The following is a 25,713-nucleotide window of genomic DNA, read 5'->3' as shown; positions in this document are numbered from 1 at the left end:
AATAACCTCTGGAAAACCTTGTAGCATAACTATTGGTGTCTGATTTATATAAACAATGTCATGACAAATATGGTCCTAATTCTGTGAAGGTCATCTCCCAAATCACACTTCACTTGGGTGCACTTGCTTTCATACACAACACAGAAATAATTTCTCTTGAATGTTAGTTGATTCATTTACTAGAAATCTCAACCTCAGATCCATTTATTATGTACTGTGATGTCATTTGCATCAAAATAATGTTTTTTTTATTTAATTCAAGCCAACTGTACAAGTTTCTTAATGCACATCCAAATATAACTCTCCATACTCATGCCACAAACAAAGTGCTCACCCAACACATGCATTCTACTCATATAAAAAAAAAGTGTCAAAAGAACAAGCTTTTTACAGATTTAAGATGTTATTTAATGAGTTGAATGATTTTTCAACACTTTTCTTTAATGATGATGAGATTTTTGAGAGGGACAAGATAATTACACTGGTAACTTCTGTTACCTTTTAAGGGTAAGAACACAGCATGAGAAGCAACACCACTTCAAGAGTTTACAAGTGAAGCAAGAGGCTGTGTTGGGCATGTGAATCATGAAGGATGGATGAACCCTGAGAATATTATGCCTGAAATGTGAAGACTCCTTATAAACAGAATCTCTCTCTCTCTCTCTCTCTCTCTCTCTCTCTCTCTCTCTCTCTCTCTCTCTCTCTCTCTCTCTCTCTCTCTCTCTCTCTCTCTCTCTCTCTCTCTCTCTCTCTCTCTCTCTCTCTCTCTCTCTCTCTCTCTCTGCTTACCTATAAGGTGAATAATAAAAAGTTAAACAATTGTAGCAAAAAAAAAAAAAAAAAAAAAAAAAAAATATATATATATATATATATATATATATATATATATATATATATATATATATATATATATATATATATATATATATATATATATATATATATATATATGGGTGCATATATATGAAAATGTAACAAATTCTGATAATTAATTTTACTACAGTAAGAAGATAAGGAACAAATTAAGTGACTATTTTTCTTCTACAACTGAGAAGACATCATGTTCCTGAGTGGAAAGAAGAGAAACTATAGAGCCTAAGTAGCTTATTTAATACTTACACAATCACCCACAATATTTCTGATAAAATAGACACATTCCATTTAACAAGTTGGCATGAGAAAAAAAGTGACTCATTTTAATCACAGTAATGGTTTGTGTGATAAATGATATCACTTAAATGACAAATGAAATAAAATCAGAACTGTGCTTTTACTGTCAGTAATGGTGATGTGACTTTATAATAGAGGAAAAGTCAGTGTATGCAGTTAATCTCTATGGCGAGGGAACACCACATACCAAAACAGAGGACAGAGGTCAGAGTAAGGATGAAGGTCAGGTCAAGTCAGTGTGCTTCCTAGTTTCCATTATAGTGAAAGGAAAGACACTATGTGCAACCTTTTCCTAAGTGAGTTACCTTTAATTATGGTGCGCCCAAACGTGCCTCTTCAGACTCCCTTGCTGCCGAGAGCGATATGGGCAGAGGGTGCAAGAATAGGGCTTCTCTCCCGTGTGAGTGCGAACGTGCCGCTTTAAATTGTCTTCCTGGGTGGCTCGGAAGGGGCAATGGGGACAGGCAAATGGTTTCTCGCCCGTGTGAGTGTGGATGTGTCTTACAAGGTTGGTGGTTTTTATGGTGACGTAAGTGCAGTAAGGACAGCGGTGGGTCTTGGAGGAGGTGGTGGTGGTAGTGGTGGAGGTGGTGGTGTGGCCGGGCAGTGGGTATAGAGATGCTTCGTTACCTCCCTCCGCCCCTACCTGTAGGGGACATGCGGCTATCTTACTTGTGGTCCTCTCAACTCTGGCGGCACAAGGCCCTTCACAGTATAATTAATAGGAGTCATTAACCTACTCAGCCAACAACCACAGCACAGATGGTCATGCTTCAGTTAATTAGGTATGCTTTATCTACTTAAGTAAGGCCCTTAATGCTTAGGTTACTCTGTTGTTTTTCCAACCGTATCATTACCAATAATAGTAATGACTGTGTGTGTGTGTGTGTGTGTGTGTGTGTGTGTGTGTGTGTGTGTGTGTGTGTGTGGATGCTCCAGGATGGTAATGTTAAAATGAGGTTATATTTATGTAAAGGCTGGAAGGTGATGACTGTCTTTTTTTATACACATGCATTGCTGTTTTTCATGATGTGTCACTGTATTTGATAATTACTGGTTAAAAAATTTAGTGAAACTGATGTACTGATATAAGAACATTTTCTGAAGAGTCCTGTTGCACTTTTCTTTTTCTTCTCTTAACCTCTCAAAAGCAAAGTGAGAGACCATATTTCATTTTTCTTTCTCTTCCCTTTGAAACTTTTCTATTATACACACACTTTATGCTGTGTAAATGTCTTACAAAGAAAGATTCCACATGACACCATTTCTTTACTCTTTGTCTTTTTAATGAGCTGATCAGTATATGAAATAGTATTTCATTGTGTTTTGTAAAGATTTATTTCAGCTTCAAATAAGTCAAGACAAAATCTCATGAAATGGTGATTTATATCAAAGGTTATCTGACATTAAGTTATATCTTACTGGCAACCATGATGATGAGGCTATAAGGTGTGGTGGCAAGATCTCACACTTTTCTTTGGACACTACTGAAATTCACATGAACCCAACAGCACATTCAATACAAACCGAATTGAGTCTAACTACCATGAAGTGCCTTGAAGACAATGCAACAAATTTTGTCTTTTATACTTCATAAGTCATTACACTGTACTTTAGAAGAACCAAGACACTTGACTGAATGGGAGAGGATGAGTGAGACAGTCAGCTTTAGATGATTAGTTTATAAATACATTCTGGAGACAACCAGAAGCAAAACACTGACACGTTGATATAGTCAAGGACAAAACTAGAGTCCTTATATGAATTACAAAATACTATTGTATTATTTCTTGGAAAAAATAAATAAAAGTAAAAATGAGTATAAAAATAAAGTCATGTATATGTATATATAAATAAATTATTCAATAAATACATGAACAATTAAATAACAGAAAACAAACACAACCAACAGTATGTAGTATACTGATGGCTGATGCTGTAAGATGTTTATTGTACTTTCTTTAATGATTCAGGAGAATAAGTTCCTACATGATAAAATTCAAAGGTGTGCAAGAACCAGTAACATGTAGCTACCTAATTCATGGTGTGAAGTTCTACTGAAATGATAATTTTCTGAGTCAAGAAAAGAAAAAAGCACACACACACACACACACACACAGAGTATTATTGCTTAGGACATTTCTGCTCATATAAATGTATAATTAACTTTCATTTTCCCTGCCAGAAATATTACTGAGGACTATTAGGGAGACTGTTCTTTAGTGGTGGAGAGGAGCATCATTACTTCTTCCTGAACCTCTAGAGGGTCACACAAGCTCCACAATCACAGATCAACATCACATTCCATAAAAAAAACGTGAAGTGCTTTGAGTAAATACATATTTCTAGACAAATGAGCATAAATAGTAAAATCAATAAAATCTCACAATTCTGCACATAATATATGCACATGATCACAAGAGCATACTGGAATTTTAGTTTCTGATATGAGGTATACTGGATTTGAAGGTTCATGTTTTTTCTTATAGAAATAATAGCAACAATGTCAGAAACAGTTTCTACTGTAATAAATAAAAATGTAAAAGAGTTAAAATATATTCTAAAAAAAAAAAAAAAAAAAAAAAAAAAAACTTTATGACTGTCTGTGAGAGTTCATGTTTTCTTCTTAGTAACATGGCTTGAATATGAAGTTACACACACACACACACATACAAACACGTGAATAACACATACACAATACACTCGGTTGCTGAGCAGCTAGTCACAAGAGGCATGGCATCCCATGCTTTTAGAGATGCGGCCCTATGCTTCCACTCCGCTATCCTACTCTTGTGCACTCAAGCCATAGAAACACCACTTTTGTTTACTCTACATATTTAAAAAAAAATCATTATAGTAAAAAAAAAAAAAAAAAAAAAAAAAAAAAAAAATATATATATATATATATATATATATATATATATATATATATATATATATATATATATATATATATATATATATATATATATATATATATAAACAGGTCTTAAGGGAACAACAATAAATAGTTCATGGGGCTTTCATACTCTCTCTCTTTATCACTATGTTGGTAGATACTGCCACTAGGCTTCAATGACTAACAAAAATAAATACTATACTATATCCCATTAAAAGTTGCAAAACAGAAGGAGACATTAAGTGAATTAAATCTATCCTATAATTTTTGGTCTTTTGCTACATGCATCAGCATATGACTCTTTAAATCAGCTTCAGTAATGGCCTGGAAGGGGCAGGATGCACATGAGAGCTGCTCAGTTGTGTGGCGCCGCACGTGGCGCCGCAGGATGTTCTTGTGGGAGGAGCTGTAGGGGCAGTGGGGGCAGGAAAAGGGCTTCTCTCCAGTGTGTGTGTTTATGTGCTCATTTAAGAATTCTTTCCTAGTTGTGCTATAAGAACAGTAAGGGCATAAAAAAGGCCTCTCCCCTGTATGCTTTAAGGTATGTCTCTTCAGTTTATAGGAATCGGGTGTGTGGTAGGCACAGTGCCGACACTGATGCACCTTACTGGTGGAGCCGAGGCCCTGCCTGTCTTCTGGTCTGCCGGCATCAGTCCACTGATACTTAGCCTCCCGCTCCACCTGTAGATGAGGTTTAGTTATCGTACTAGAAAGTTCAACGGCAAGCCTGCATGAACAAAGTTTTACATTGTGTTACACTGACCATTATTCTAAAATATCATGTAGTACAACAAATGTTCAGGTTTTCAGCCTCTTCTCTCTCTCTCTCTCTGCAATGGTGTTGAATTATTTAAGTCAGGATCAGAGTTGATGCCAAGTAGCACATCTTTACCTTCTGGTGCAAAAATTTTTACAAATAAATTCCAAACTTAAAAATTCTAAGTATAAAGTACACTGGCCAGGATCAGTAATCACGAAGACTCCTATGTCACACACACAGTTTGGGTAATGGTCTACTTGCAGGTATGGGAGATGGAGGAAGGAGCTAATACACCAGAACACTAAATGAATGCCTTCAATGGCCTTTAGAGAATCTAATAAAAGATTATACATGAGGAACCGTAGTTTTGCACTGCCAGCAGATGTATGGATATATCTTCTATCAAAGCACTATTAATGTTTTTCATACAGTGACTGCCTTTCAATATTCATACTTACAGAAAATTGTGTCTGAGGCTTACACGCATCCTTAAATTTTTTTAACGGATAAAGCTTGAATAAAAGCGTAAGGCAATCTCTACCATAAAAACTATGTAAAAAAAAAAAAAAAAAAAAAAAAAAAATGTGACTAGGAGGTTGTCTACAGTTTACTTCATTACATTTTATTTACTATGTAGCTGCTGTACTGTCAGAACTGGTTGTTCACTCACTTTATGAACACTCACTACTGACACCAATCTCATGGATTAATCAAGAACTCAACCGAAGACAAACACCACTTTGGTATCCAAAAGATTAGCAATTACAAGAAAATTTAGTAACAACTGACATTTAGCTGAGAGCAAATCCAAATGATTTTTCTAATTGAACTTATTTAGGTGTTGTCTTTGCCTTCCTCACACTTGTGCAATAGCAAGTGGCTGTTCAAGGTGGTTTTGCATGAGGCTCTGAATGAACAGTAGGAGCACACGTATGGCTTCTCTCCTGTGTGAATGCGAATGTGGCGCTGGAGAATGTACTGGTGTGAGGTGCTATAGGGGCAGTATGGGCAGCTGTATGGCATCTCTAATGTGTGAGTGTTTATATGTTCCTTGAGTAGGTCTTTTCTGGCCGTGCTGTAAGAGCAGTGAGGGCAGGTAAAGGGCTTCTCTCCTGTGTGTCTGAGAATGTGCCGCTTAAGGTTATGGATAAAGGTTGTATTGTAGCTACAGTGGGGACACTGGTGCACTCTGTTGGCAGAGGCGAGGCCCTGCCAGTCCCTTCTGGCTCTCCTGCCACCAGTCCACTGACAGTTAGTCTCCCGCTCCACCTGTAGAGGAGGAGCTTCATCTTACTCTTAACTCTTAAGTAGACATAACATTCACAAGTCCTTCACATCAAATTCGAACATTCTCAACTACAGAGACTTTGGCATCCTGACATGTAATATATGTTATGTTGCAGCTTCCTATAACCTCGCAATACTTCCTCATATGAACTAACAAATACTAAGTAAATAACATGCCAATATATATATATATATATATATATATATATATATATATATATATATATATATATATATATATATATATATATATATATATATATATATATATATTATAATTTTTTAAGGGGAGATCAACAGAGGTGTTTTCCAACTACACAAGTCTGTAGGTGTGGGGATGATGGCACTCATACTTGTCACTGCTGTGCTTCTCTCAGGGGATGAAGGCAATCCTAGGATTCATCTAAGCTATGCAATTTATAATGTTTTGTTCTTCAAACAGTCCCTGCCAATAATTTATTTATATATAATACTATTCGAAGTGATTACAAAGTATATATATACTATTATCACTGATTTGGGAAACTTCAAATACTTTTACTTATTCATTCAAAATAAAAATTCTTTAGGAGCTGCAACTTATTTTAGGTGAATTACTTTGAACTAAACAGAATTTTCCTTGATGTGGATCTTGAAGTGTGTGTTGAACACAGATTTGTTGTCAGTCTGGAAGGAGCAATGTGGACACATGTGGCGCCGTACACCCGTGTGGACCCGCATGTGTCTGCGGAGGATGTTTTTGTGAGAGGAACTGTAGGTGCAATAAGGACAGGAGAATGGCTTCTCTCCTGTATGAAGGTTGATGTGCTCATTCAGGAGTTCCTTTCTGGTGGTTGTGTATGAGCAGTAAGAACAAGCAAATGGCTTTTCACCAGTATGCTTTAAGATATGTCTCTTTAGGTTATGCAGCAGAGTAGTGGTGTAGGCACAATGTGGACACTGGTGCACCTTGCCAGCAGAGGCCCCTGCCCCACCCTGCCAGTCGCCTCTTGTCCTCTCCCCTGGCCACTGACAGTTATTCTCCCGCTCCATCTGCAGAGGAGGCCTCATCTTATTTTTCATTCCACTTGAGAAAAATTAAGAAACTACTACCCATCAAGATTCCTTAGCTTATCACCACACACTTAAAAGAGCAAAAAAATACCACAAGGAGGGGAAAGTTTGTATTTGTTACTGACTTAACATCACTTGACAAAGCCTCAGGGAGTGGAGCCACAGGCTGCTCAAACTACTCCCCCTGTGGCTCAGTTCCAAGCTGACTAATCAATAGTGAATTTCCAAGTACAAAATAAATAATAATTATACTTAAAAATCAGAACAAATATATAGTGACCTGATTCTGGAACTGCCACTATTGTTTAAGTTACTCTATAGCAAAATCAGGCTAAAATTACAAGCCGCAGCACCACAGCAGCACTTCTTAGGACAGTAACCAGTTCAGTCATCCCAGCAGCACACAAGAAATGGCTCTCATGTCGTGTGTACTTTTGGACGGAGGAATCTCCATGGCCGCCAGGGCTCAGCAGGAGCATGAGAGTGCCTCACTGGGGCTATACTGAAATAGTTAAGAGGAAATGTCCTAGAGCAGTGCTAACAACCGGCTGACCCGTGTCTCCCAGCAGACGTACTCTACCTCTGGAGCAACAAACAACAAAACATGATACGCTTGTACTATTAACATTACATTCTTCTAGGTAAGAATTTGACTCTAAAGAACTCCTGCTTCCTGGGTAACTATCTATCCACCACTCCATATTTTGTCAATTCAAATTCCAGACTTTATGGAAAATACAATTAATACAACAATATATATATATATGTGAATGATGGTTTTCTTGTCATTCACAGCTTTGTACATAACATTTACTCAGCATTAACACATGTCAATAAGCTTCATCGACCCCTCATGCCTAATTTATCCAAAAACCCTATTTAAAGTTATGGATTCAGCATACATGCTATTTTTGCAACATGGGTTGCTAGCTTTATGAGTATGTATTGTGGGACCATGAAGTGTCTTTATACTCCCACTTAGAGATAAGCCTGATTTGCATCCTCCTTTCTTTTGTGTATCGTTAGGTGTTTATTGAGATTAGTCTTGCTGGCTGCTTGGAACGGACATTGGGTACAGGCATAAGGTTTTTCCCCTGTGTGAGTACGAATGTGTCGCTTGAGAATGTTCCGGTGGGAAGAACTGTAAGGGCAGTGTGGGCAAGCAAAGGGTCGCTCCCCAGTGTGTGTGTTAATGTGTTCTTTAAGAGGGAGTTCCTGGTAGTTCTATACAAACAATAGGGGCAAAAGTAAGGCTTGGCCCCTGAGTGGGAAAGAGCTATGTGTTTCCAGACTTCATTCATGCTAGCAGTGGCGTAGTCACAATGAGGACACTTATGGCCTGAGCTGCTAGAGTTGGGACCCTGCCACTCTCCTGTCGCCTTCCTGCCATCAGTCTTTGCCTTCCGCTCCATCTGTGGAGGAGCCCCGTCTTACTAGTTGGCCATTAAAAAGGATTTAAGATTAAAATACGGTAAGTAAATAAAAAATAAGGAAAAGGTAAGTGCTACTTGACACCTTCCTGTTGTTAGTGCTTTTTGGGGTACATTATGTGAGTTTATGTGTTGTTTCTGTGTAACAGACAAGATGAAATATATTTCAAGGAAAAATAACACAAAAAATTTTTATAATACAAATGAGTTGGAAAAAAAAAAAAAAAAAAAAAAAAAAAGTCAGTGAAATCCCCACATTATCACAGTGTGTGTGTGTGTGTGTGGTCATTTCACTAGTAGTTATCATGCAGAGGTTGAGATGATGGTAGTTGGATAGTGAAATCTGTCTTAGATGATGAGGGTTGATGGTGATGAGACTTATACAATAATACATTTATATGTGGTTGAACTCTCCCTGATCAATACTTATATTACCAAAAATAACTTTACTAGCAATAATGATTTAAGAATTCATCCTTATCTATCATGTTATAATTTGTAGTGACCCGTCTCTTTTGCATCTTCAGTAAATAATTTTCCTTGGCAAAGTATAGTTATGATATACTCAGATCTAAACCAATACATATAAAGTTCCTCTTTATGTACATTATAATCAAAACAAATATAATAACATGTTTAAAGTGCACTCATGTGGTAGGCTGGAAAACAACACAACCTCTCTTCTTAACATTAGAGAATCTTGTTATACTATGTAATATACAACTTGTAATATATGAGAAAATATAATTATTTATGTTTGCAGTGTGTAATATTTGAATTATGAAATAAGCAGCATTTATTCCCAATGTTACAAATAACATCTTAATAATAATGAATAAAGTCATGCTCTGTATGACTCATCTCAGACTGGTCTGAGACACTCTGATGATATAAAAGGCAACAAATAGCTGTCTGTTCAAACATAAGTGATGAGAAACTATCACAATTTTTCCAATAACTAATTTGTGATAAAATGTTAACCTTCATATATAACATTAAACAGATTAATCCATCACTATTTCAACATCATAAAATATTTAGTAGCACACAGCAACAAGTAATGTTCATGTGCATAAAAAGTGAGGGCATCTAAGTGTAAGGCTAAGCAATGTAAATATTTTCATGTTTTGAACTAAAAGTGAAATGTCTCTATATATTTAGTATTGATAGCCTAATACTGTCTGTAAATGCAGAGGAAAGGCCACACAACACTACATCTTGGGAGGCTTTTAGGTATCACTGGACCCTACATTGGGGGGTCCCGGCCTGAGTGGTGTGTCAGCAAGTGGCTGTTGAGGTTGGTCTTGCTAGCTGCCTGATAGGAACAAATGGCACATGTGTACGGCTTTTCGCCAGTGTGAGTTCTTATGTGTCTCTTAAGGATGTTCTTGTGTGAGGAGCTGTAGGGACAGAAAGGACATGAGAAGGGCCGCTCGCCTGTGTGGGTATTGATGTGTTCTTTGAGAAGGGCATTGCGTGTGGTACAGTATGAACAATGAGGACAGGCAAAAGGTTTCTCCCCTGTGTGCTTTAGTATGTGCCGCCGCAGTGTGTGTATATACGTGGTGTTGTAGGCACAATGTGGGCACTGGTGCACCTTGCTGCTGCTTCCTCCTCCTCCTCCTACTCCCCCTCCTCCTCCTCCTCCTGCACAACTCAGAGATGGCCATTCTTCGGGTGGTGACTGTGCTGCCTCACTCCACTCACAGTTACTTCCCAGCTCCACCTGCAGATGAGGCTTCGTCTTACTTCTGTGCATCTCATGTGGTTTTAAAAGCAGGTGTTTTAAAATGCCTGCTTTGCCTTGTACAGTAAATGGAAGCAATGATACATGAGGGTATCTATGTGAGTTCAGTGAGTCCTTCCACATTGGTCAGTGATGACGTTTGAATTACCTGCAATGTTAAGCTGGACACACTCATTTCTCTCTCTCTCTCTCTCTCACACACACACACACACACACACACACACACACAGACACACACTGATGGGGGGAAAATTCAATGTACATGAATGACACTATGCTTAAATAGATATATTTTCATAATTGTAATGGAACTGGAAAAAAAATAAATAAATATATAAATAAAACAAATAAATGAATAAGAAAAAAAAAAATAACAAAAATAAGAATGATGATAATAACAATAATGATAATAAATAATAATAATAATAATAATAATAATAATAATAATGATAATAAGTAACAAAACAACAACAACAATAATAATAATAATAATAATAATAATAATAATAATAAATAATAAAAAACAATAAAATCATAATTAAAGGATCTAATCTGATGTGGGAAAAGAAAATAATTTTTTAGTTTCTTCTCATTTTCCACACAGGCCAGGTACAGTCTCTGACATTACCTTCACTTGACCAAAGGGGGAGTGAGGGGGGGAGGGCTGGTGCAGGACAGAAACCTTGTAATGAAAATAAAGGACTTCTTAATCTGATTTTTATTCTGAGTGTCAGTGGAAGGCTCAGGTTCAGGTTCAGGTTCCTTCCTCTCCATTATGTCCTTAATCAAATCCAACTCTCTACTATTTTGGTAACCAGTTGTAGTAATTGTACTTGCACAAACTAATTTCTCAACATTTCAGGTATTTTTTGTATGAGACACTGCTATCATTGTGGACTTTACAGTAACACTCATTACGACTTAGCAATTCTTGATCTAACTGTATTTGGCCTTATCAATTTTGTACCCAGCCTTAGAATTTCACTGCAAAACTTCAGATACTGTCTGAACTAAATATATAACTTGTGTATATACAATAATGTTATATATATATATATATATATATATATATATATATATATATATATATATATATATATATATATATATATATATATATAATGGCAATACTGCTTGTTGTCTATTTTCATCAATTAAGAACAAGAACACATAAATACTTACAAAAAATATAAAGTTTAAATTGAATATCAGTCAGACACATCATATTATTATATGCCTGGTCAAACAAAATATACAAATACTCTGAGGTTCATTATTTGATAATCTAATACATCTTTGTCAACACACAACAATGGGATGGAAGTGTGGCAGTGGACTGTGGTCTCCAGACAAGCCACATGGCAAGTGAGTGTGGGCAGGCAGCCCATTGACAAGATATACTTGGAGACACCTGGACTTTTCCTTGACTTCCTGTCACTAGCTGGTGCCCTCAGGCCACTGGGTCCTTTCCCTTGTGAGTCAGCATGTGACTGTTTAAGGTTGATTTCTGTGTGGCTCGGTAAGGACAGTGAGCACAGGCATACGGCTTCTCGCCCGTGTGGCGCCGTATATGAGCCTTCAGGATGCTCTTGTGGGAGGAACTGTACTGGCAGTAAGGGCACGAGAATGGCCGGTCCCCTGTGTGTGTGTTGATGTGCTCCTCTAAGAGAGCTTTCCTTGAGGTTCTATAAGAACAAAAAGGGCAAGTGTAAGGCTTCTCCCCCGTCTGCCTTAGGGCATTGCTCCTCAGATTATTGCTGATGCATGTGGAGCTCTGCCAATCTTCTTCTGTTCTTCTGCCATCAGTCCACTCAAAGTTAGCTTCCCGCTCCACCTGTGGAGGAGGCTTCATCTTACTGGTCATTGTCAAACAAATTAAATGTGCAGATCCTGCTCTTTAAAAAGGCATAGGGAGACCTATGGCTTGGGACAAAGATTACACAAAGCAAAAAAGTACTTTAAGTATAAAAACTAAATGAACCAGTGATAGGGTAGTGATGCCTTCCTGTGCACAAATACTCAAATGTCTTCACTAACTATAACACTGACTTGCACTACATCACCCACACAAATATAATTACCATGCTTGAATCCCAATTTTGCTGACTGTTGATCACTCTTAGTGTCTTTTTCACTTAAAAGTATTATTCTGCAAGAGATGGAGAGACTAAAATAACCTCAAAGAGTATTCCTCCTCAATGTCAATTAGTGAAAAGTAAAGATCACATCCTCTCCCACATATGACTATCTTTTGTTGGCCTAACACTTTTTGTTTCCTGTTGAAGATAGATCTCTAAGCTATCAAAAATGGATATGGTAAGGTGATAAGACAAATTTTTGTGCATTAGTATAAATTTACTAGATAATCTGATTTATTTTCACATTTGTCAACTTTCTGAAATGATGTGTGTCTTTCACTAGACATTACCAATGTTATTTCTACATCAGCCACTGCACCAGTACAGCAGCAGTAGGATGAATGAGATTTGTAATTTCTCTCTTTTCAATGTGATGAATTTTTTTCTCATATTTTCATTATTTGTACTTGATCCTACACCACACACAGTCATTCTTATAAAAATACCTTAAGTTTACAGAGCTGTTAATGATTTGAGAGCTGTGTACTATATCTTTTCTTTTCTCTCTTCCTTCCTCTTAATTTTCTTTCTCTATCCTTTCTAACAGTGATTCTCTCCCACTAGTTAAAATATTCATAATGGTTGGAGTGTGACGAACAAAATGCAGATGTTTGTCTCAGTTTTATGCAGAATATGCACAGCCATATTTATAAAATATAAAGGATTGTGTGTGATCTCTCACATAAGCTGTCCTCAGACTTTGCATTTTCAAAGACTTTTATTTATACAAATTCTAGCATATAATAACCTCAAGGATATCTGTCAAAATAGAAAACCTTGTGAGTTCTTAACTACCCTACAATCAAGGGTAATTGAGAACTCACTTATATATAGGATGCTGAGTGAGCAGTGAAGCTCCTCAAAAATTTGAAGCTGTATCACTGAGTTGTAAAAATGTGAATTCACATTAGAGGAAGAGAAAATTGAAGCCAACTATCAAGAAGAAAAGAAAGGAAGAGTATGACTTCACAGCAGTATTGGTTAAGGTTAAAAAAAAATAAACATTCAAGCTTAAAAAAAAAAGTCACAGTCAAAGCAATATAAAGTGTCAAGACATGTGGAAGGATGGAGATTGGGAAGGAGAGTTAAAAGGGAGCATGTTAAATTATTTCGTTAAACAACATCAATACATGGGAAGGAAACGAGACGATGTAATAAAATTTCCTGATGGTAAGCATTGTTTCTTCAATAATATTTGATATTATGAAAAGATATAGATGAAAGTAATTTTCTTTCTTTTCCATGTCTCTACAATGAATCAAACAAATGAAGAGCAGTTTGTGTATGTGACCAATAAAAGTTGCTCCCAATCATTTGTAATATTCTACACACAAGAGCCTTGAGTGAATCTCAAAACTTAACAACTGCAGAGCCATAACTCACATGAGTCTGATACTTTTGCTCCTGAAATGCAAATATATTCTCCTCACTTCAATATTACCGTAATTTTTCACACAAAGTTGTTTCTCCTCACAGGAATAAACAATATAATAAAACTCAGCATTGCCCCCATTCAGCCCCTCTTTGGAAAAGGTTCAATAAACTCCTGGTGGCTTGGGCAATATCAGTTATCTTGTGTTTTGTGTAGAAGCATGTGGTTCTGGAGGGAGATCTTATGTGCTGACTGGTAAGGGCAATGTGTGCAGGTGTAGGGGCGTTCACCTGTGTGTCTACGCAAGTGCACATTGAGGGAGCTCCTCTGAGATGCGCTGTAGGGGCAGAAGGAACAGCTGTAGGGCTTCTCTCCTGTATGTAGATTGATGTGCTCCTTCAAGAGCTCCTTACGTGTTGTGTCATAAGAACAGTATGGACATGAAAAAGGTCTCTCGCCAGAGTGTTTGAGAGTGTGTCGCTTGAGCTTAAAGGAGTCAGTGGTGGAGTAAGCACAGTGGGGGCACTGGTGCACCTTCCCAACTGGGGTGGGGACTGGCCACTCGCCCGAGGTTCTTCTTCCGTCACTCCACTGAGTGTGTGTCTCCCGCTCCACCTGAAGAGGAGGGTCATCTTACTGGTTATTGTCATGTTCACTTAAGAAAGTTATCCAAAAATTGGAATCAACATTTCATCACCACTCGAAAATAGAGGCGTCATATTTCAAAGTAAAATTGCAAATCATGTGTTAAATATAGCATATTTCCATGAACTTAATAGATTTCTACTGTGAAATGAAAATTTCATCATCTCATACTAATAGTGTGGTGCAATTCATTTTTTCTGTCATTATGCATCACAAAAAAAAAAAAAAAAAAAAAAAAAAAAAAAAAAAAAAAAGTGGCAGAGCACAGGATACATAAACAAGAGTCCCATTGTATGTACAAGATGAGGGTATTTTTGATGCAGAGATAGTGTATTGTAATGTTTCTTTACTCATCAATACCAAATAGCAAAATCATTCACATAACAGGAAAGAAATTCACTGAAATTTCGAGAAAATTTTATTGAAACCTTTCATGTAATATAAAAATACATCCTTCCAACACATGGCAACTAACACACACACACCTGCATGCTGATGTGCAGGTATACAGTGGGACAGATGAACTGGCACACACGCACACACACACACACTAGGTAAAGCACTTGCATTAAATGCAGTTATTCCATAATAAAGCAGCCAAGTTGTGGGAGATGAACATTCCAGCTGTTCAAATCCCTATTCCTAAAAGAAAAAGAGAAAGGAATCCTGTCCACTCACTATACTATTGAATCTGTTCATATCATCATCCAATTATCCTCTTAGAATTGTGATCTCATGAAATAACATATAATAATATCACTGTATGACAACCTTTCCAATAAGTAAGTATATGCAATTGCTTGCAGCTCTAGTACATTTCTCCTAATTTCCTAATACAGGTTCACTAAGATGTAACTCATTGGATGTACAAATACTACATAGAACACTAAATATTAAATTGAAACACTAAATAAAAAAAATTTCAACTAACACCAAGAAAATCAGTATTTCAAGAATGCTGATTGTTAAAAGCTTCATGGGTGGAAATTTAATGATCCACAAATCTGTAAGTTCTACAATCTCCGAGTTGAGAGGGGTTACTGTATTTTAGGACTAAGCTGGTGAAGAGCAGGTGGTGATGGTAATGGTGAGAGTAATTCCAGCCAATAAGAAAGGTATGCACTGTATGGCAGTATTCTGTGATATGAACAAGCACCAGTTAGGACGATTCCACACTACCATGACCACTGAACACCTTAGGTCCATAACATTTTGTGAAGTTTCTCAGCACTGCAATAAATACTTGAATCAGACAATACTGGTAAATATTTTAATGTTTCTGACAGTACTTTGAGGTAAATATTAGGAACAGGTAATACTCTGCAATACATGAATGCTTAGTGTACAGGCAATGCTCCACAAAGCTGCACAGAACTGCTGGTACTCCAGCCATCACTCCCTCTACAGGATTGGGTGAACTTGCTTGGTTACAACAATGCAAGCCCCTTAATATACAACAGCTGTATTCTACAAAGCATCATCACAAACAAGTAAATATATGTAGTTAGTGTTCAACAGGTGAGATTCACAAAGCTTAGGTCAGATCAAGCTATCAGCAAGTTAATACTTTAAGTTGAGTTTTGACACTAAAAGCTAGGTACAATAAGTATTATGTTTATAGTTAACATATTGCTTTAGGATTATAGCAATAGGTCATCTTTTTTAAGATGGCAACCATTAGACATGACCAAAGTAGCAACACCATACAAATACAAAATGAAAACTACGATATCTAAAGAAAAGTATATATGTATATGTCAAAAAAGTGATGTAAAATCAAATATAATTTCATTAAATTTCAAAGAAATAAAAGAAAAGTAAAGATTACTTTTGGTACATTTTCTTTTTTAAATACAAATAAAGCCAAACATCATTTATAAAAAAAAGTACATGAAAAGTAACATGATGAAGTTAAATTCCATTTAATGTAATCAAAATATATAGAAAAGTAAAAGTTGAATGGCACTTTACATGAAAAGTGACTGCTTATTGTCAAAAAAATGTGAGTCTAGAATAACAATCTATAGAAATGCACCAAGCGTAAAGAAAAGAAAAAATAACTAAGTTCTAATCAATCTCTTATGGAGCATTCAAACACCTACCAAACATGTAACCATTAATAAACTGTACGACTTGTGGGATGGCAGAAGGGAGGAAGGCATTGAGAGCCTCTTAGGGTGCCCCTAATAATATGCCCTATCAGAGAGCTTCATATGCCCACTAAACCTAAAAAAGAGGAACACTTAACCTGCTCAGAATACTACAACTACAGCAACAGCAATGAAAGTTCCCTCACATAATCACCCACAACATTCCATAAGAGTACAAACAGTTCATCAGATCATCAAAAGGCCTTCCCTTTCTAGCACACAAATGTTTTTGTAAGTTGCATGATCAGAGGTTAGGGTGGCTTGAGGAGCTGTGGCATTAGCGTGGAAGAGAGGGATGGTGAGAGGAAATGGACGGGGCTTGTGGAGAGTTAAGGGGAGGGGTGTGTGAAATAGCAATGCTTGGGGTCTGTGGTATTTGTAGAGGAGAGGAAGACTGGAGGATGGCCAGGGAAGGGGATGGAGGCATGGCAAAGGATGATGAGAGATGGCTAAGGAGAGATGAAGGGGAGTGATGATGGCTGGCAAGTGAGGGAGCAGGGGAGGGGTGCCTTGTACTCAGAAAGGATGGAGTGTGCTGAAAAGGGAGGAAAGAAGCAACTGAAGAGGTGGAAGAGAGATGCTGAGGGCTGGTGAGGGAAGAGGAGAGGGATGAGAAGGGAGGAGAAGACTGCTGGGAAATGGGAGCAGGATTTGGGGAGAGCGCCTCTTGCTGTGGGACAAGAAGGGAAGAAGTTGAAGCAGTAAGAGATGGTGTTAAGGATGGCTGAGAATTAAGGGAGGTAGAAGAGGAGGCAGACGTAGTAGAAACAGGGGGATCAGAAGCAGAGGAAGCACCAGTAACAGCAGCAGCACTAGCATCAGCAGTGGCAATTGTAGTGGTAATATCAGCAGCAGCAACACCTTCATTAACAGGAGAGGAAGAGATGGAAGTGGCAGGAGCAGAGGTGGAGGTGGTAGTTATGAATGTAGTGGGTTGGTGGGTTAGGAGGTGGGCCTTGAGGGAAGAGCGCTGGGTGGCCTGGTAACTGCAGTGAGGGCAGGAGTACGGCTTCTCTCCTGTGTGTGTCCTCATGTGCACCACCATGGAGGAGTTCCAGCATGTGCGGTAGGGACAGAAGGGGCAGGCGTGGGGCTTCTTTCCTGTGTGGCTGTTGATGTGTTCCTTCATAGCAGTCTTTCTTGTTGTCTTGTAAGGGCAGTACTCGCAGCAAAATGGCTTCTTATCTTCTACTGTTGTCTCGAAGGTGGAAACAGCGGAAGAGGAGGAGCAGGAGGAGGTGGTAGTAGTGGTGGTAGCAGGGGCAGAAATGTTGGTGGTGGGGGATGAAGAGCCTGGGAATAAAGGTGAAGAAGAAGGAGGAGGATGTGAAGGGAATTGGGAAGATTGGGAGAGGGATCGGACATTTGTGATATGTGAATGAAAGTTATGGAAACTGTGAGAGAGAGGATGAATTCGTGGGCGGAAGTGACCTCTAGTGGATGGACCAAAGGAGCGAGATGGAGGAGATAAAGGTGGTGGTGGAGGAGGCATTTCCTGTGGACTATCAGGCGAGGATGAGGAGGCGGTGGATGCAAACCAGGAAGGAGGACTGGAGACTGTTGGCCCCACTGATACTAGTGTGGGAAAAGATGGAGGAGAAGAGGGACATGGAGAAATGGAAACACATGGAGAAATGGAAGAAATAGAAGGGAAGGAACCATAGACTGAGGCATAGCAAGCAGAAAATGAAGAGGTAGCACTAGTGGAGTAAGGGTGAGTGGCAGTGGTTTGGTGAGAGGGAGATGGGGGAGAGGGACTTCCGAGTTTAGTGGTGGCGGGGCTGGGAGTCCCTTGGCATCCTTCCTTTGGCAGTCTTCCCACACCCTCTTGAGAAATTGTCTCTCGCCATACCTGAGGAGGATGCCCTAGAGTGAACACTCCTAGGGGGGGCATGGCAGCAAAGCTCTCTCTATCTTTCTCTCTCACACACACACTCATGCGTGCATACTTATATTCCTGCACCTATAAAGTGACACACCACACACACACACACACACACACACTATACACAGGTATTTTCACCCATAAAAAGCCAAAAAACAAATAAAGGAGAAGCAAACACACAAAACATTAAACTTACACTCAAATACTTCACACCTCAACAGGAGCATAGAGCACATGGTCACTATACTCTTTTTGAAGGAAAAAAAAAAAAAAAAAAAAAAAAAAAAAAAAAGTGCATATCAGTGCATTTTCCCCCTTGTGCAAAATCAATTCGTGCCACTGCAAAGGATTGGAAGGATGGGTTAGACAGGAGGCCCCTCCATCTTGTGCTTGAGAAGGTGGGTGTTGAGGGAGGACTTCTGAGTGGCACGGTATGGACAGAACAGGCAGGCATAGGGCTTCTCCCCAGTGTGTGTACGGATGTGGGCTTTGAGGATGCTCTTATGGGAAGATTTGTAGGAGCAGTATGGGCAGTAGAATGGCCGCTCTCCGGTGTGTGTGTACACGTGCTCCTTTAGGAGGGCTTTGCGGGTTGTCTTGTACGAACAGTAAGGGCACACGAATGGCTTTTCTCCAGTGTGCTTATAAATATGTCTCTTGAGAGTCTGTATGCTGGGGGTCGTGTAAGGACAGTGGGCACACTGGTGCACCTTGGTCGTGGCAGCAAGGTCCTGCCAGCCCCCTGAGGCTCCTCTCCCACCCGGCCACTCACTGTTACTTCCTTGCTCCACCTGTGGAGGAGGTGGCGTCTTATTCTCTGGACTATTCTTATCTAATAGGTGAGCTGTGCAGTCCTTGAACTCATGTGCTGACTTACAGTCAAAGGATCCACTACTAGACTTCAATTAGTCACACTTAAAATTAGAGTGGTACCTTTTCAACATTATGGTAGCATAACTCCTTCCGTCTTAAGCACACTTTTAACAATAGCAAGTTTCTAATGATGTAGACTTACTCATCCAAACAATTCACTGGTAAACTTTGTTAAAGTTAATGCTAAGACATGATGTGCCATGTTCAAAAACATTTCCCCTGGTAAAAGAAAAATCATTTTAATCAAGGATTAAGTACTCTTTGACAGCATGCCCATGTAAGCCTCAGGTCTCCAGATCACTGGTGAGACAAGATCTCAGCAGACGGATGATAGTGGTGCAACTCACAGAGGATCAGGGAAAATCAAGGGTTTCTCTACTCCGCATTCCTGTAACTGCCAAGTATGTGACTTCTAGATACTGTCTGCACTAACTATATCAGAAATAATCCCTTTCACAATAATAAATAGTTCAATTTTTTTTTTTTTTTAATCAGACTGATGACATCTCTGAATACCAAAGTTCATATATAAACCCAAAGTCCAACAAACAATGCAGGAGTCTCATCTTTGTTGTAACTTTGTTTGTCATAAATTGTTCCTTGTGAAAATATGATGATAATTTTTATATCAATCACATTAAAAGATCCCTATGCATTCTTTCACTTCATGCCTTCACCTCGATTTGTTACTTTCTCATTTTCTCAAACCAAAATAATGTTGGCCAATAAATATCTAATAAGTATACCATAAAGAAATAACCAAGCAAATATAATGCTTGGTAAAGAGATGTTCCAGTACACCATTAACTCAGAAAATACCATCAGGTAAGGAAATCTCATGAGTAATTGGCACGATAATTGTTTTATTGAATCATTTGCAGCTCCAGCACTCCAGCAGCCTTCCCAGCAAGGTGGACTGACCTGCCATGGACTCAAGTACTGAATAAGGAGCCACAACCAAAGAACCCACAAACAAATCTGTTTCCCTTATAATGGCAGTGTTGGTTCACATTAGTAAAATCCATAACTACAAACATAACAAGATATTACGATCAGTTATTAAACCATGAAAATAGCTTAATGATGGGAAAACAGGTAAGGAATGGAAACCCTTGTCAAAAATCATAAGAAAGAATGGTTGCCACAGTCAGAGAGTTTACTGTCAAGTAAGAACATTGTCAAATAAGACACAAATGAGATAATTTAATAGGTGATATTAAATGTTAAGTTGCAATGCATCTAAAGATGTGTAACACATACACTATGATGTCCTTCAGATATTTCATATCAATCCAACATGAAATTGTGAATGATTCCAGAATAATTTTAGCAATTGAAATTAAGAATAATATTTGGCATGCCATCTTTTTCGATGATTTTGTTGAAGACATATAGACTCAAACATCATGTGCACACCTTAAGAGCTTCTGTGTGTGTGTGTGTGTGTGTGTGTGTGTGTGTGTGTGTGTGTGTGTGTGTGTGTGTGTGTGTGTGTGTGTGTGTGTGTGTGTGTGTGTGTGTGTGTGTGTGTGTGTGTGTGTGTGTGTGTGTGTGTGTGTGTGTCACTGCAGAGGCAGGCAGTTCTGGAGAGTAACATAAGAAGACAACTAACAGACAGACAAATAGACAAAATTCACCCACATGTATCACAAGATAGAGTTCTTCCACCAAACAATTTCCTTACTATGCATTTAAAGTTGGTACCTTGATAGTTAAGGTAGCACAATAAATATATGATTATGAAACAATGCCTGACAAATAAGTGTTAGTGAACTGACAATGTCAAAGACCTGATCCAATTTTTTGATGTATGAAAGGAAACTAATTTTGATTTCACTGCACCTATGACCAACAAGTACTAGAGTGAGATGGACCAATAACAGAAATGAAGCTAGACAAAACATGAAACACACCAACTTACATGAGCTACGAGATCACATAACTCCCACACCTCCAAACACTAAATATACATCTATCACAGCTCCATCAATGGTAAAGATGACCACCACCTTCTTTCCCTTCAACACCCAAGCCCACTCATCTATAATGCCTATGAGAGAGAGAGAGAGAGAGAGAGAGAGAGAGAGAGAGAGAGAGAGAGAGAGAGAGAGAGAGAGAGAGAGAGAGAGAGAGAGAGAGAGAGAGAGAGAGAGAGAGAGAGAGAGAGAGAGAGAGAGAGAGAGAGAGAGAGAGAGAGAGAGAGAGAGAGAGAGAGAGAGAGAGAGAGAGAGAGAGAATTTTACTCTCCATCATTTATGCAACATATATCCCTTCCCTCCCTCTTTTCCCTCTTTCACTCCTAAAAACACCAAGATTTCTTCCTTGCTTAGCACCAAATTCTTCATTCTCTCCTATTTCATAATAACAAAAACCAATAATGTCTCACCTAAAGCTTTCTCTCCATCACAAATAATTCTTATACATTATTCCTCCCTTACCTACTGATATATACTCTAAAGCAGTGGTTCCCAAACTTTTCAGCTTGTTACCCAATTTAAAATGCCACACTAAGCATATTACCCCTTTCACAAAATGTTGTCAACATTGATATATATGCTTAAATTAAAACACTACATATACATACCAGCTTATGCCGACCCCAGCTGATGCTCACAGAGAAACTGACTGTGAAATAGAGGCAGTGGTGCTAGATTCTCAAACCCAAATAACGCATTTTTACCATAATTAGAAATGATCTTATTATTGACCAACATATCACATATTTACGATAATTATTGCATTATCTTATCACATACATGCTACTGCTAATCACACAGGAGGCTAAATGATTGCATTTTGTGATAATTATCGCACGTCTGACAACATTGAATAGAGGCAGTCTCCGGCAGTGAGTGATGAGTGACGTGTACTGGACATGTCGATGAGCCATCAAGGTTACTGAGTGACTTGTGTCCTGAAGCATATGTCAAAATACTTTAGGGTTTCCACACACTTAGATACATATTCCTTTTTTTCTAAAACTATATTAGCTTTTGATGTTTATTGTTATTTGGTTAAACTTTATTAATTATTATCAATAATTATTTATAATAGTTATTCATAAGATAAATTATTTATAGTAAATAACTACTAATAATAATAGGTTTACTTTACATCTTTGCATACTAATGCAAATGCCAGGTACTGCAATGTTTTATTGATTTTCAGAATTCTGAATTTTTTGTCACCTTTCCATTATCCCTGAAAAATTGTTAAATTACCCCTCTCCAGGGGTAATTTACCCCCAGTTTGGGAACCACTGCTCTAAAGCCTCCTCCCATTACACAGCTAATTCTTGCACTATCCCTTCCCGGACCCATGGATACCCGTCTCCTATATTATCAACTCTTACAGTCAGCCCAGAGGTAAGAAACACCATGCCCAGCTCAAGCAGAAGGCTGCTTATGCTTTATGAGGTGAGCAAGCAAGGTGCCCTTCTGTGTGGCGCGGTAAGGACAGTGGTCGCAGGAGTAGGGTTTCTCTCCCGTGTGGACCCGGATGTGGGCCTTGAGGTTGCTGTCATGGGTACAGCTGTAATTGCAATAAGGGCACGAGTACGGCTTCTCCCCAGTATGTTTATACAAGTGCCTCTTGAGGTGGCCAGCATTGGTGGTGGAGTAGGAGCAATAGGTACACTGGTGGACCCGGGGCAGCAGAAGGCGCACACCCACTCTCCTCTGACCCACTCTTTCTGGCCTCACCTGCAGAGGAATGCTCGTAATACTACCACATTCCTGACCTCCAGACAAGTGGCAAGTAGTACATGAAGGGATATACAGCCCTATCCCTCTATCCCGCCCTTCATTACTCTCCTAAGAATATAAAGAAAGAAAAAGATTTTGTCCTGTCTCTTCTCACAACAATATCCTATCTCAACAAGGAGTGCATGAGTACACTATATCCATTTCCTCATTTGTTGCATGCTATCCCAGTGGCAAATACTAGGTTTTAGATTCCAAGAAAACAAAAATAAATTTCATCTTCTTTCTCCCCAAAAAACCTAATAAATTTACAGGATATAGTAGAAAACTAAGAAAAGTGTATATACACTTTTTCTTCTTTAGTATTTTCAGTCCAATGGCACAAGTTTTCCAAATGCATCTCTTATTATAATGGTCAAATAGTCTCATCTATTGTAATTGTAAAAAAATTGAAAAGGTTATGGAAAGATACATCCTTTTCTATTAAAATATTTACTTAAATGTATAATCACAACCATACTCCATACTTTGCCACAATATGACATATTGCAGACATACCTTTCCTACACACCTGTAAAAAGACTAAATATTTTCATTTTCCAAATGCTCCTGCCTAACAAGTTGTCACAGAGTAATGCTATTAAATTATTACACTTTTTCCAAGACAGACTTCAGAGAAAAAAATCTGGCCAGCTAGCCCTCTCTTAGCCTCTATCATTGTATCGATGTACACCTGCACAAGGCAACATCTATAGAACACACTAAGACCAGGTGCTGACCATAGATCCATTTTCACTTTTAAGGCTGTCCTCCATGAACACTTGACCCAAACAGTCAGTTCCCCAGTCACTCAGGAGTTCCAGCTGTCCCTCAGGATGGCCTCAGGTGGCCTGGTGGGTGAGCATGTGGCTCTTTAGGTTACCCTTCTGAGAGCACCGATACGAGCACATGCTGCACCCATATGGCTTCTCTCCAGTATGAGTGTATACATGCTCCTTCATTCTCTCTTTCTGAGATGCACGATAAGGGCAATAAGGGCAAGAGTAAGGTTTTTCCCCAGTGTGGGTCAGCACATGGCGCTTTAGATTCTCCTTCGTGGTGGCTCGGTAGGGGCAGTGAGGACAGGAAAAGGGCTTCTCTCCTGTGTGGGTGTGTGTGTGGCGTAAGAGGTGCGTGTAGTTAGTGGTGGTGTAGGGGCAGTAGTTACAGTGGTGCGTCTTGATGGCGGCGGTGGCGACAGTGAGGCTCTTCCTAGCCCCTGCTGCTGCCCCACTTGCACATGTCAGCACAGGGTCAGTATTCAGCCCCACCTGTAGGTTATGTCCTGCTTACTGACGGTAATGAGCCCCTACTATATTGTTACCTTACACTACACACGGCCTACACACATCCCCTGCCCTGGTGGTAAGATGTACTAGTGTACATTTTTCACTGTGCAGGTACAGAGTTTGTGTGTGTTATGTATACAGTGGTAGCAACAAAACCTTTTAAAATATTCAAACAAAAGGAGGTAAAAAAAGTGTAACTACTTTCATTAGTGTGTGTGTATGTGTCTGGGTCTCAGTCCAAATACCACATTATAATTATCAGTTGGATTTGTTTTCTGGCCTGAAATGACACACAACAAATAAATAATGGACACCCTTCTGGTGTCCAAATTGGAGCACCATCTAATGCAGCAGAGAGAGAGAGAGAGAGAGAGAGAGAGAGAGAGAGAGAGAGAGAGAGAGAGAGAGAGAGAGAGAGAGAGAGAGAGAGAGAGAGAGAGAGAGAGAGAGAGAGAGAGAGAGAGAGAGAGAGAGAGAGAGAGAGAGAGAGAGAGAGAGAGAGAGAGAGAGAGAGAGAGAGAGAGAGAGAGAGAGAGAGAGAGAGAGAGAGAGAGAGAGAGAGAGAGAGAGAATTTCACTTTCAATGTCATGACATCACTTCAATGTATAAAGCTGATGTAACTACATAGATGCTCTGCTTTCCTATGCAACCTTGCTTCACTTCCTCACATGAAAACAAATTCAAGGATATGTATAGTTCCAAGCATTATGTACAGATGAAGACTCCTAAAGCATTATCTACACTATTTCAAGGCAACTATGATAGACCGTTTCCTGAAGCACTTACTCTGGCTATTATTTCAGTTATCAGCAGCACACCACGCAATGTGTCCTGCTATATGAACAAAACAAACACTGGCATATCAGACTCAATAATATGAGACTAAGCCATGAGGGTATCATTATACATTTTGTTTTTAATCATAGCCTCATTTTCTAAAGTTTGGCAGCTTGACTGACATGGGCCATATTATCTCATTCAATTTCTAAAAGTTATGACACAATTTATTAGCCTTGCATTTGGATATTTTTAGTGCCGCTTATGATTCCACTTGCTGGCAAGTTCCACAGCCTTTGTCCAAAGAACTAAATAGCAGCAACAGGAAAAAAAAAAAAAAAAAAAAAATATATATATATATATATATATATATATATATATATATATATATATATATATATATATATATATATATATATATATATATATATATATATATATATATATATATATATATATATATATATATATATATATATATATATATATATATATAT

The 25,713-nt window shown here is 38.5% G+C and overlaps 3 protein-coding genes across 14 annotated transcripts in view; all 3 read right to left on the bottom strand.

Annotated features, from left to right (window-relative positions):
- Positions 1-7,065, bottom strand: part of LOC123505555 (zinc finger protein 513-like) — a 7,446-nt gene extending 381 nt beyond the window's left edge. The window contains exons 1-3 of the mRNA XM_045257018.1: positions 6,714-7,065; positions 4,678-4,750; positions 1,476-1,816 (exon numbers count right to left, since the gene is read on the bottom strand). Coding sequence (XP_045112953.1) covers positions 1,478-1,816; positions 4,678-4,750; positions 6,714-6,928 — 627 coding nt within the window. The 5' untranslated portion in view covers positions 6,929-7,065 and the 3' untranslated portion in view covers positions 1,476-1,477. The remainder of the gene's footprint in view (positions 1-1,475; positions 1,817-4,677; positions 4,751-6,713) is intronic.
- The window catches only part of LOC123505551 (protein tramtrack, beta isoform-like), a 57,806-nt gene that overhangs the window by 19,153 nt on the left and 12,940 nt on the right, over positions 1-25,713 (bottom strand). For 2 of the 12 annotated variants that reach the window (XM_045256997.1, XM_045256996.1), the window contains exon 6: positions 14,907-18,503. The exons of 2 other annotated variants lie outside the window; for them this stretch is intronic. In XM_045256997.1, the coding sequence (XP_045112932.1) occupies positions 16,929-18,503 (1,575 nt within the window). In that variant the 3' untranslated portion in view covers positions 14,907-16,928. 8 more of the 12 variants (XM_045257002.1, XM_045257010.1, XM_045257012.1 and 5 more) reach the window with 8 other exon arrangements.
- On the bottom strand, positions 11,050-14,304 carry LOC123505557 (protein krueppel-like). The gene is made up of 2 exons (XM_045257019.1): positions 14,147-14,304; positions 11,050-12,180 (listed from the first exon to the last, which is right to left on the bottom strand). The coding sequence occupies exons 1-2, from the start codon at positions 14,168-14,170 to the stop codon at positions 11,797-11,799; spliced, it is 408 nt and encodes a 135-aa protein (XP_045112954.1). The 5' UTR covers positions 14,171-14,304; the 3' UTR covers positions 11,050-11,796.

The sequence above is a fragment of the Portunus trituberculatus genome, chromosome 18, assembly GCF_017591435.1.
Source record: "Portunus trituberculatus isolate SZX2019 chromosome 18, ASM1759143v1, whole genome shotgun sequence".
NCBI lineage: Eukaryota > Metazoa > Arthropoda > Malacostraca > Decapoda > Portunidae > Portunus > Portunus trituberculatus.
This window is presented reverse-complemented; position numbering and strand designations above follow the sequence as displayed.